Consider the following 12,521-nt stretch of genomic DNA (forward strand, 5'->3'; position numbering starts at 1 on the left):
CTCCAACAAGGTCCATTTAAATATTTATATATAACGATTCGTTTCAGCAAGTACATCTCCATATATTTAAATGGACCTTGTTGGAGCATACGTAATCCTAAAATGTAGCATCGTACTACAGATGGCGTTTTCCGCGCCATTTGTGGTATTTTCTTCTCTAAAATTCTCCTGTTTTATTACAGACTAGAAATTCAAGATATCAGAAAGGCGTCATTTATACGAGCCTTTTCAACGTCTCTTACAGTTTTTACAGAGCGGACAATTTTGTACTTAACCGTTGTAACTTATGCCCTTTTGGGCAACTATCTTACGGGTGATAAGGTATTCTCCATTGCGCAGCTTTACAATACCATCCAACTTTACATGTCCATTTTCCTACCACTGGCTATGTCCACTTATGCCGAAGCCCGAGTATCCGTAGATAGAATACAGGTAAAGGAAACACAAAATCGGAAACTGAATCTTCTTTTTTCAAGTCCAGGATTTTTAGGAATTTTTAGCCCAAGACGAAAACTACGAAGTAACTGAAACGGCAGTGAAACCTGTGATATATAGCGAACCTGGTCGTATAAAGCTATCAAACGCTTGTGCCTCGTGGTATCACGATGGTATCGTGAATACATTGTCGAATATAACGTTGGACATCCGTCCAGGCACCTTGGTGGCCGTTGTGGGTCAAGTGGGTGCAGGAAAAAGCTCTCTACTCCAACTGCTGATGAAGGAACTTCCTTTGAAGTGCGGCAAAATGGATGTCCAAGGAACGGTGTCCTTTGCATCCCAAGAACCATGGCTGTTCGTGTCGTCTGTTAGAAACAACATCCTCTTTGGTTCAGAGTACAACAAAAGGCGTTACATGGAGGTGGTCAAAGTGTGTTCTCTTCTACCAGATTTTGACCAGTTTGTTAGCGGCGATAAAACCATCGTGGAAGAACATGGTTCGTCCCTGAGTGGAGGACAGAGGGCGCGAGTCAACCTTGCCAGGGCCGTTTACAGACAAGCCGATATTTACTTGTTTGACGACCCTTTGTCAGCTGTCGATGCCCATGTCGGTAAAGAACTCTTCGAAGGTTGCATCGTGAACTATTTGAGCAACAAAACCAGAATTCTGGTGACTCACCAGACTCAGTTCCTAAAGAAGGCCGATCTCATTGTGATACTGAACAACGTAAGTGATTAATTTTTGTGGCATTCCGGATCCATTCTGTCAGTTCGTTTTTCACAGGGTGTTATTGAAAACATCGGAAGATATGACGAGCTTTCGGACAAATGCAAGGAATACCTGAAGACGGAAACCCACAGCGAGGAGGAGAAAGCCCACGAAGGAGCATTCAGAACGAACAGGCTTCTTTCTATCACCTCACATATGGTACCTATCCAAAGGAATACTTTTTGTTGGTCTTTTTCTTATCAGTTTTATTTTCTTGTTAGACTTCCAACGCTGATGACGAAGACGACCCCCAGGAAACCCAAGAGCTTATAGAGAAAGGTGGTATATCGAAAAAGCTTTATTGGAAGTACATCTCAGCTGGGTCCAACATTTGCATGCTGCTTCTTCTGGTGTTCTTGACTATGTCTGCGCAAATTTTCTCCAACGCTGGTGACTTCTGGCTAACCCATTGGTAAGTTCCAACAGTTCGTTTGAATATAGTACCTACGATTGTATTTATGGTTTCGTCTAGGACTAATACAGAAGAAACAATACTGGCAGATCATGTATTGCAACAGAAAAACCATTCCTCGATGATCTTCACCAATGGCCACAACAAGACTGATGAAAATGATTCAACCATCTCACCAATCTTGAACGACTTGGATAATTTCACTAACTTTAGTCCCAACGAACCCCTGGAATCGTACTTCGCAATCCAACAACCGCATTCACGTCGACTAGAATACGTTTACATCTATACTGGTTTCATAATTCTTTCGATAGTATTGCTGACCATAAGAGCGGTGGTTTTCAACTGGGTTTGCATGGCATCTTCGAAAGCTCTTCACAATACCATGTTCAACAACGTGTTGCAGGCCACCATGAGATTCTTCAACACAAATCCGTCTGGTAAGTTTTTGATCATTGTGGTTAGATTCTCGCAGTGTTATTGTGCGAATGTGTCTTTTCAGGAAGGATATTGAACAGGTTTTCGAAAGATATGGGAGCTGTCGACGAACTTCTTCCCATAGCTTTGCTGAACGCGATCCAGATCTTCCTGGTAGCTGCTGGAATAATCATGATGGTTGTAATAGTCCAACCATGGATGACTATACCAACGCTGCTGTTAGCGATCATGTTTTGGCTGGTGAAAAATGTTTATTTGGCATCTGCTCAAGACCTGAAAAGATTGGAAGGAGTCAGTAAGTTCCTTTTGGATTTTTATGGTTTTGGTTAAGACTTTCATAGTCTGAGGTATTGGGGCATGTGACTCTTTGACAAGTGATTAGTACCTTTAGGCGTTCCTCCAATGAAATTCTTCAACGTGCAGATCTAAAATTCTAGACAGAAACTGGACGCATATTTATCAAATCCTCTGATAAAGATTTAGTAAAAAAACTTGATTGAAGGAATATTTATTTTGATAACGTTCTGAAAACCCAAATTGAAACATTCACCATCTTTTTTAACATTGTATCTTCCTTCTTTAGCGAAAGCTCCTGTATTCTCTCACGCTTGTGAAACTCTCCGGTTTATCAACCATCAGATCAAAATTCTTTCTGATAACGTTCTGAAAACCCAAATTGAAACATCACCATCTTTTTTAACATTGTATCTTCCTTCTTTAGCGAAAGCTCCTGTATTCTCTCACGCTTGTGCAACTCTCTCCGGTCTATCAACCATCAGATCGACGAAAGCCCAACAAATGGTTTCTAAAGAGTTCGATCTCCTTCAGGATCAACACACGGCCGCCTTTTTCTTGTTCACCTATTGCAGTGAAGCGTTCGGGTTCTATTTGGATTTGATCAGCTTGCTGTTTCTGGCCGTCTTGACGTACCAATTCATAATATTTGAAACAGGTCAGTGAATCGATTATTATCTTTCGGCATTTGTACAAATTGTTTGTATCTGCAACAGGGTCCACTCTTGCTGGAAACGTCGGTTTGGTCATCTCCCAGTCTCTAATTTTGACTGGAATGCTGCAACATGGTGTGAAGCAAACTGCAGAGACTGCAAGTCAAATGACGAGTGTGGAACGTATTTTGCAGTATTACCACTTGGAAAAAGAAGGTCCATTTGAGTCCCTGCCGACCAAAAAACCACCACAAGACTGGCCCCAGATGGGAAGAATCGTCTTCAAAAATCTCACTCTCCGATACGCCCCGGATGAACCTCCAGTACTTAGGAATTTGTCTTTTGAAATCCAGGCCGGAGAAAAGGTTGGAATCGTTGGAAGAACAGGAGCTGGGAAGTCCAGTTTGATCTCAGCATTGTTCCGTTTGGCCCCCACGGAAGGTAGCATGGCAATCGACGGGATAGAAACAGAGGATATCGGACTTCACGACCTGCGTACCAAGATCTCTATCATCCCCCAGGAACCCGTTTTGTTCTCGGCTTCGGTCAGATACAATCTGGATCCGTTCAACAAATCTGATGACAAGGCTTTGTGGAAGGCTTTAGAAGACGTGAGTAATCTATCTATAATGTGGTGTCATGGGACGTTTGTGATTGTTTTTTTTCTTTCCAGGTGGAACTGAAAGATGCAGTGAAAAGTTTGGATCAAGAAATAACAGAAGGTGGTACAAATTTCAGCGTTGGACAACGACAGCTGGTCTGTTTGGCTAGAGCTATCTTAAGGAACAACAGAGTCCTGGTTATGGACGAGGCCACAGCCAATGTTGATCACCAAACCGATTCGTTTATCCAAGCGACGATTAGAAGAAACTTCAAAGATTGCACGGTATTGACGATAGCCCATCGGCTGAACACCATAATGGACTCGGACAAGGTCTTGGTGATGGACGCTGGAGAAGCCGTGGAATTTGCGCATCCCCATGAACTTTTACAAAAACCTGACGGTCATCTCACCGGATTGGTCAAGAAAACCGGTAAAGTTATGGAAGCTAGTCTTCGAGCCGTAGCAGAGGAGTCGTTCAAGAGGAAACAGGAACTTTACATCAAATAACAATAAGAATAGGAAAAGAATCGAACTTTATCGTTATTGTTTATTATTTTACAAGTACCACAAGTAGACGAAATCGGACCAAAAAGAAAGGAAAACTGTTTTCTTCTCTTAACTGTGATTTATTGATTAAGTAAGTGACTTTGGTAAGTATGGACGACCTCAAGACTTCAATCGCAAAGAGGATGAAGATGAAAAAGGGAACGAGGAGGGGAGATAGAGTGAAATGGGGAAGAATCGACCCCTCTTCCTCCAGAAAGTATTACTATTATACATGTATGTATAAAATTATGTTTATTTATTTTTTTTTTTTGATGGCGGCTACTTTTCGAAACGTTGAAAAGAAAAGGTGCTGCATTGAACTTTTGCTAGATACAAGAATAACAACAGAACAATTCCTAATTATTATTATTATTGTTATTTNAAAATTCTCCTGTTTTATTACAGACTAGAAATTCAAGATATCAGAAAGGCGTCATTTATACGAGCCTTTTCAACGTCTCTTACAGTTTTTACAGAGCGGACAATTTTGTACTTAACCGTTGTAACTTATGCCCTTTTGGGCAACTATCTTACGGGTGATAAGGTATTCTCCATTGCGCAGCTTTACAATACCATCCAACTTTACATGTCCATTTTCCTACCACTGGCTATGTCCACTTATGCCGAAGCCCGAGTATCCGTAGATAGAATACAGGTAAAGGAAACACAAAATCGGAAACTGAATCTTCTTTTTTCAAGTCCAGGATTTTTAGGAATTTTTAGCCCAAGACGAAAACTACGAAGTAACTGAAACGGCAGTGAAACCTGTGATATATAGCGAACCTGGTCGTATAAAGCTATCAAACGCTTGTGCCTCGTGGTATCACGATGGTATCGTGAATACATTGTCGAATATAACGTTGGACATCCGTCCAGGCACCTTGGTGGCCGTTGTGGGTCAAGTGGGTGCAGGAAAAAGCTCTCTACTCCAACTGCTGATGAAGGAACTTCCTTTGAAGTGCGGCAAAATGGATGTCCAAGGAACGGTGTCCTTTGCATCCCAAGAACCATGGCTGTTCGTGTCGTCTGTTAGAAACAACATCCTCTTTGGTTCAGAGTACAACAAAAGGCGTTACATGGAGGTGGTCAAAGTGTGTTCTCTTCTACCAGATTTTGACCAGTTTGTTAGCGGCGATAAAACCATCGTGGAAGAACATGGTTCGTCCCTGAGTGGAGGACAGAGGGCGCGAGTCAACCTTGCCAGGGCCGTTTACAGACAAGCCGATATTTACTTGTTTGACGACCCTTTGTCAGCTGTCGATGCCCATGTCGGTAAAGAACTCTTCGAAGGTTGCATCGTGAACTATTTGAGCAACAAAACCAGAATTCTGGTGACTCACCAGACTCAGTTCCTAAAGAAGGCCGATCTCATTGTGATACTGAACAACGTAAGTGATTAATTTTTGTGGCATTCCGGATCCATTCTGTCAGTTCGTTTTTCACAGGGTGTTATTGAAAACATCGGAAGATATGACGAGCTTTCGGACAAATGCAAGGAATATCTGAAGACGGAAACCCACAGCGAGGAGGAGAAAGCCCACGAAGGAGCATTCAGAACGAACAGGCTTCTTTCTATCACCTCACATATGGTACCTATCCAAAGGAATACTTTTTGTTGGTCTTTTTCTTATCAGTTTTATTTTCTTGTTAGACTTCCAACGCTGATGACGAAGACGATCCCCAGGAAACCCAAGAGCTTATAGAGAAAGGTGGTATATCGAAAAAGCTTTATTGGAAGTACATCTCAGCTGGGTCCAACATTTGCATGCTGCTTCTTCTGGTGTTCTTGACTATGTCTGCGCAAATTTTCTCCAACGCTGGTGACTTCTGGCTAACCCATTGGTAAGTTCCAACAGTTCGTTTGAATATAGTACCTACGATTGTATTTATGGTTTCGTCTAGGACTAATACAGAAGAAACAATACTGGCAGATCATGTATTGCAACAGAAAAACCATTCCTCGATGATCTTCACCAATGGCCACAACAAGACTGATGAAAATGATTCAACCATCTCACCAATCTTGAACGACTTGGATAATTTCACTAACTTTAGTCCCAACGAACCCCTGGAATCGTACTTCGCAATCCAACAACCGCATTCACGTCGACTAGAATACGTTTACATCTATACTGGTTTCATAATTCTTTCGATAGTATTGCTGACCATAAGAGCGGTGGTTTTCAACTGGGTTTGCATGGCATCTTCGAAAGCTCTTCACAATACCATGTTCAACAACGTGTTGCAGGCCACCATGAGATTCTTCAACACAAATCCGTCTGGTAAGTTTTTGATCATTGTGGTTAGATTCTCGCAGTGTTATTGTGCGAATGTGTCTTTTCAGGAAGGATATTGAACAGGTTTTCGAAAGATATGGGAGCTGTCGACGAACTTCTTCCCATAGCTTTGCTGAACGCGATCCAGATCTTCCTGGTAGCTGCTGGAATAATCATGATGGTTGTAATAGTCCAACCATGGATGACTATACCAACGCTGCTGTTAGCGATCATGTTTTGGCTGGTGAAAAATGTTTATTTGGCATCTGCTCAAGACCTGAAAAGATTGGAAGGAGTCAGTAAGTTCCTTTTGGATTTTTATGGTTTTGGTTAAGACTTTCATAGTCTGAGGTATTGGGGCATGTGACTCTTTGACAAGTGATTAGTACCTTTAGGCGTTCCTCCAATGAAATTCTTCAACGTGCAGATCTAAAATTCTAGACAGAAACTGGACGCATATTTATCAAATCCTCTGATAAAGATTTAGTAAAAAAACTTGATTGAAGGAATATTTATTTTGATAACGTTCTGAAAACCCAAATTGAAACATTCACCATCTTTTTTAACATTGTATCTTCCTTCTTTAGCGAAAGCTCCTGTATTCTCTCACGCTTGTGAAACTCTCCGGTTTATCAACCATCAGATCAAAATTCTTTCTGATAACGTTCTGAAAACCCAAATTGAAACATTCACCATCTTTTTTAACATTGTGTCTTCCTTCTTTAGCGAAAGCTCCTGTATTCTCTCACGCTTGTGAAACTCTCTCCGGTTTATCAACCATCAGATCAAAATTCTTTCTGATAACGTTCTGAAAACCCAAATTGAAACATTCACCATCTTTTTTAACATTGTGTCTTCCTTCTTTAGCGAAAGCTCCTGTATTCTCTCACGCTTGTGAAACTCTCTCCGGTTTATCAACCATCAGATCAAAATTCTTTCTGATAACGTTCTGAAAACCCAAATTGAAACATTCACCATCTTTTTTAACATTGTGTCTTCCTTCTTTAGCGAAAGCTCCTGTATTCTCTCACGCTTGTGAAACTCTCTCCGGTTTATCAACCATCAGATCAAAATTCTTTCTGATAACGTTCTGAAAACCCAAATTGAAACATTCACCATCTTTTTTAACATTGTGTCTTCCTTCTTTAGCGAAAGCTCCTGTATTCTCTCACGCTTGTGAAACTCTCTCCGGTTTATCAACCATCAGATCAAAATTCTTTCTGATAACGTTCTGAAAACCCAAATTGAAACATTCACCATCTTTTTTAACATTGTGTCTTCCTTCTTTAGCGAAAGCTCCTGTATTCTCTCACGCTTGTGAAACTCTCTCCGGTTTATCAACCATCAGATCAAAATTCTTTCTGATAACGTTCTGAAAACCCAAATTGAAACATTCACCATCTTTTTTAACATTGTGTCTTCCTTCTTTAGCGAAAGCTCCTGTATTCTCTCACGCTTGTGAAACTCTCTCCGGTTTATCAACCATCAGATCAAAATTCTTTCTGATAACGTTCTGAAAACCCAAATTGAAACATTCACCATCTTTTTTAACATTGTGTCTTCCTTCTTTAGCGAAAGCTCCTGTATTCTCTCACGCTTGTGAAACTCTCTCCGGTTTATCAACCATCAGATCAAAATTCTTTCTGATAACGTTCTGAAAACCCAAATTGAAACATTCACCATCTTTTTTAACATTGTGTCTTCCTTCTTTAGCGAAAGCTCCTGTATTCTCTCACGCTTGTGAAACTCTCTCCGGTTTATCAACCATCAGATCAAAATTCTTTCTGATAACGTTCTGAAAACCCAAATTGAAACATTCACCATCTTTTTTAACATTGTGTCTTCCTTCTTTAGCGAAAGCTCCTGTATTCTCTCACGCTTGTGAAACTCTCTCCGGTTTATCAACCATCAGATCAAAATTCTTTCTGATAACGTTCTGAAAACCCAAATTGAAACATTCACCATCTTTTTTAACATTGTGTCTTCCTTCTTTAGCGAAAGCTCCTGTATTCTCTCACGCTTGTGAAACTCTCTCCGGTTTATCAACCATCAGATCAAAATTCTTTCTGATAACGTTCTGAAAACCCAAATTGAAACATTCACCATCTTTTTTAACATTGTGTCTTCCTTCTTTAGCGAAAGCTCCTGTATTCTCTCACGCTTGTGAAACTCTCTCCGGTTTATCAACCATCAGATCAAAATTCTTTCTGATAACGTTCTGAAAACCCAAATTGAAACATTCACCATCTTTTTTAACATTGTGTCTTCCTTCTTTAGCGAAAGCTCCTGTATTCTCTCACGCTTGTGAAACTCTCTCCGGTTTATCAACCATCAGATCAAAATTCTTTCTGATAACGTTCTGAAAACCCAAATTGAAACATTCACCATCTTTTTTAACATTGTGTCTTCCTTCTTTAGCGAAAGCTCCTGTATTCTCTCACGCTTGTGAAACTCTCTCCGGTTTATCAACCATCAGATCAAAATTCTTTCTGATAACGTTCTGAAAACCCAAATTGAAACATTCACCATCTTTTTTAACATTGTGTCTTCCTTCTTTAGCGAAAGCTCCTGTATTCTCTCACGCTTGTGAAACTCTCTCCGGTTTATCAACCATCAGATCAAAATTCTTTCTGATAACGTTCTGAAAACCCAAATTGAAACATTCACCATCTTTTTTAACATTGTGTCTTCCTTCTTTAGCGAAAGCTCCTGTATTCTCTCACGCTTGTGAAACTCTCTCCGGTTTATCAACCATCAGATCAAAATTCTTTCTGATAACGTTCTGAAAACCCAAATTGAAACATTCACCATCTTTTTTAACATTGTGTCTTCCTTCTTTAGCGAAAGCTCCTGTATTCTCTCACGCTTGTGAAACTCTCTCCGGTTTATCAACCATCAGATCAAAATTCTTTCTGATAACGTTCTGAAAACCCAAATTGAAACATTCACCATCTTTTTTAACATTGTGTCTTCCTTCTTTAGCGAAAGCTCCTGTATTCTCTCACGCTTGTGAAACTCTCTCCGGTTTATCAACCATCAGATCAAAATTCTTTCTGATAACGTTCTGAAAACCCAAATTGAAACATTCACCATCTTTTTTAACATTGTGTCTTCCTTCTTTAGCGAAAGCTCCTGTATTCTCTCACGCTTGTGAAACTCTCTCCGGTTTATCAACCATCAGATCAAAATTCTTTCTGATAACGTTCTGAAAACCCAAATTGAAACATTCACCATCTTTTTTAACATTGTGTCTTCCTTCTTTAGCGAAAGCTCCTGTATTCTCTCACGCTTGTGAAACTCTCTCCGGTTTATCAACCATCAGATCAAAATTCTTTCTGATAACGTTCTGAAAACCCAAATTGAAACATTCACCATCTTTTTTAACATTGTGTCTTCCTTCTTTAGCGAAAGCTCCTGTATTCTCTCACGCTTGTGAAACTCTCTCCGGTTTATCAACCATCAGATCAAAATTCTTTCTGATAACGTTCTGAAAACCCAAATTGAAACATTCACCATCTTTTTTAACATTGTGTCTTCCTTCTTTAGCGAAAGCTCCTGTATTCTCTCACGCTTGTGAAACTCTCTCCGGTTTATCAACCATCAGATCAAAATTCTTTCTGATAACGTTCTGAAAACCCAAATTGAAACATTCACCATCTTTTTTAACATTGTGTCTTCCTTCTTTAGCGAAAGCTCCTGTATTCTCTCACGCTTGTGAAACTCTCTCCGGTTTATCAACCATCAGATCAAAATTCTTTCTGATAACGTTCTGAAAACCCAAATTGAAACATTCACCATCTTTTTTAACATTGTGTCTTCCTTCTTTAGCGAAAGCTCCTGTATTCTCTCACGCTTGTGAAACTCTCTCCGGTTTATCAACCATCAGATCAAAATTCTTTCTGATAACGTTCTGAAAACCCAAATTGAAACATTCACCATCTTTTTTAACATTGTGTCTTCCTTCTTTAGCGAAAGCTCCTGTATTCTCTCACGCTTGTGAAACTCTCTCCGGTTTATCAACCATCAGATCAAAATTCTTTCTGATAACGTTCTGAAAACCCAAATTGAAACATTCACCATCTTTTTTAACATTGTGTCTTCCTTCTTTAGCGAAAGCTCCTGTATTCTCTCACGCTTGTGAAACTCTCTCCGGTTTATCAACCATCAGATCAAAATTCTTTCTGATAACGTTCTGAAAACCCAAATTGAAACATTCACCATCTTTTTTAACATTGTGTCTTCCTTCTTTNTGTTCTAGTTTTAGGGAAATGCGAAGTTTAGCTCAGGATAGGAAAGAGTGGAGGTACGTGTCCAACCAGTCTTAGGACTGATGACCTTATGATGATGATGATGATGAATTTCGAGGGTATTTTCAATTTTTTTCTCAAAATATTTCTAGTTATTGTACAAATTAAAAATATTTACTAAAAAAATAACTTCTCGAAGGACTTGAGTTGCACTTTCACACCTCTTAACTACTAATTTGCGATCAGTAATCTAATTTAGGTCTTTTTGTATCACTGTTAGCTCCTGTTTCTACTCCTAGTATGTCCCTAACTAGCCCTTCATGTCCCAAAAGGTGGTCTACCATTCTATCTCTCCTTTTACTTATTTGACTTCTATAGTGCCCCCTGTTCTTCTAAACTTTTCTATCGACGATATTTCTACCATCCGCCTATAAGTCCATGTTTTACTTTTGCACAGAGCCGTACTTCGAACACACACTCATTCAATAAGCGATTTATTTTTGTTAAATGCGCCGTTATTCTCTGCTTTATACTGAGTTATCTTGCAGTTTTCATTATTGTTATTAATTTTTGTATCACCTTTTGATTTACTTTTGTATATAGGCTTTTAATATAACTACATTTTCTTTGAAAATTAACAATGTAATTTTATTACAGTGTTATACATACGCAGTTTGTGTTAATAATAATTTCTTTTTATCTTTTTATTTTAAATGTATGGTCTACATATTTATACTAGTTAGTATCAGGTGATATGGGCATCTCTTGTGACCTTTAGTCGTTCTAAGAAATATGCATAAAAAATCGTTTTTATTTCTTATGGTGAGGTAAAGACGTGACTATCTCTAGTGTCCTAATGGATTTGTACAATGCTTGATGGTTTTATTATCTACCAACAAATATTCGGGTCAGTATAATCGTAAAGTTCAAGACAAATGGGTTGGTAACGGTGGGCCCTACAATTCTTTATTATAAAAAAGCGAAATAATTAATTTTTAATTTATACAAACAAAGGTATCATAATAATTATGATTTTAATGACGTTAATATTCTACGTTACATAAGTTTACCAGAAATTAAAAATTAAAAACGGAAAGCAGTAACAACTTATTTTTCCATTTGTTATTTAATAAAAAAGAAAAAATGCGTACTTAGTATTGTTATGGTGTTTCGCCACAAAAAAATTACCTCTTGCCGTAACTACTAGAAAGTAAATTTTATTTCTAAAGAACATAAAGACGGTAATAAAAATTTCTTATCATTTCGGATGTATTGTAAAAAGCCAACGTAAATCAGAGTTGAAAAGAAAAATTCAATTACTTAGTTGTAAAAAATCGAATGACATAGCGTGTTTGCAAGAGTTTGTACATTGTGTTCTACAATTGAAGAACAATTATTCTACGAATGGTGAGTTTATAAACAATTAATATTTTAAATATATTTATCTAGTACTTATGCAAAATTATTAATTAAAATATAATTATTGTACCACAAGAACAATAGATTTTTTTGAAGATAGAAGCTGAAGTTGTAATTGTAAAATTTCGTAACCAAAACAATTTTTTTATTGTAATGAAAAAAATTACATGTTTTTTAATTGTTTTTCTTACCGTTTATAGTCCAAAACCTTCGTCGTACACTAGACCAAATGAAAAGAGAAAAATTTTGAAAAACAAATTTGTAATTTCAGAAATTACCCTGAACAAACAAACTAATAAACTTTTATGGTATTAGTGACGATTTATAACAATTAATATCTATATAAAAATTAAAACTTACCTTATCGGAAAATGGAGTAATTGCAGTAGATAATTATTATTATTATTATTATAAAAGCTTTTTTT

At 38.2% G+C, this 12,521-nt stretch overlaps 2 protein-coding genes across 2 annotated transcripts in view; both read left to right on the top strand.

Moving 5' to 3' along the window:
• Window positions 1-4,496, top strand: part of LOC108734020 (probable multidrug resistance-associated protein lethal(2)03659) — a 35,896-nt gene extending 31,400 nt beyond the window's left edge. The window contains exons 7-15 of the mRNA XM_025981186.1: window positions 183-432; window positions 491-1,165; window positions 1,223-1,366; window positions 1,429-1,619; window positions 1,680-2,059; window positions 2,122-2,352; window positions 2,779-3,009; window positions 3,068-3,615; window positions 3,678-4,496. Of these exons, the coding sequence (XP_025836971.1) occupies window positions 183-432; window positions 491-1,165; window positions 1,223-1,366; window positions 1,429-1,619; window positions 1,680-2,059; window positions 2,122-2,352; window positions 2,779-3,009; window positions 3,068-3,615; window positions 3,678-4,115 (3,088 nt within the window). The 3' untranslated portion in view covers window positions 4,116-4,496. The remainder of the gene's footprint in view (window positions 1-182; window positions 433-490; window positions 1,166-1,222; window positions 1,367-1,428; window positions 1,620-1,679; window positions 2,060-2,121; window positions 2,353-2,778; window positions 3,010-3,067; window positions 3,616-3,677) is intronic.
• Window positions 4,265-10,673, top strand: LOC112906643 (probable multidrug resistance-associated protein lethal(2)03659). The gene is made up of 8 exons (XM_025981158.1): window positions 4,265-4,371; window positions 4,485-4,809; window positions 4,868-5,542; window positions 5,600-5,743; window positions 5,806-5,996; window positions 6,057-6,436; window positions 6,499-6,729; window positions 7,018-10,673. The coding sequence occupies exons 1-8, from the start codon at window positions 4,265-4,267 to the stop codon at window positions 7,185-7,187; spliced, it is 2,223 nt and encodes a 740-aa protein (XP_025836943.1). The 3' UTR covers window positions 7,188-10,673.
• The last annotated feature ends 1,848 nt before the right edge of the window (window positions 10,674-12,521 follow it).

The sequence above is a fragment of the Agrilus planipennis genome, unplaced genomic scaffold (assembly GCF_000699045.2).
Source record: "Agrilus planipennis isolate EAB-ADULT unplaced genomic scaffold, Apla_2.0 scaffold1, whole genome shotgun sequence".
In the NCBI taxonomy this organism is placed as follows: Eukaryota; Metazoa; Arthropoda; class Insecta; order Coleoptera; family Buprestidae; genus Agrilus; species Agrilus planipennis.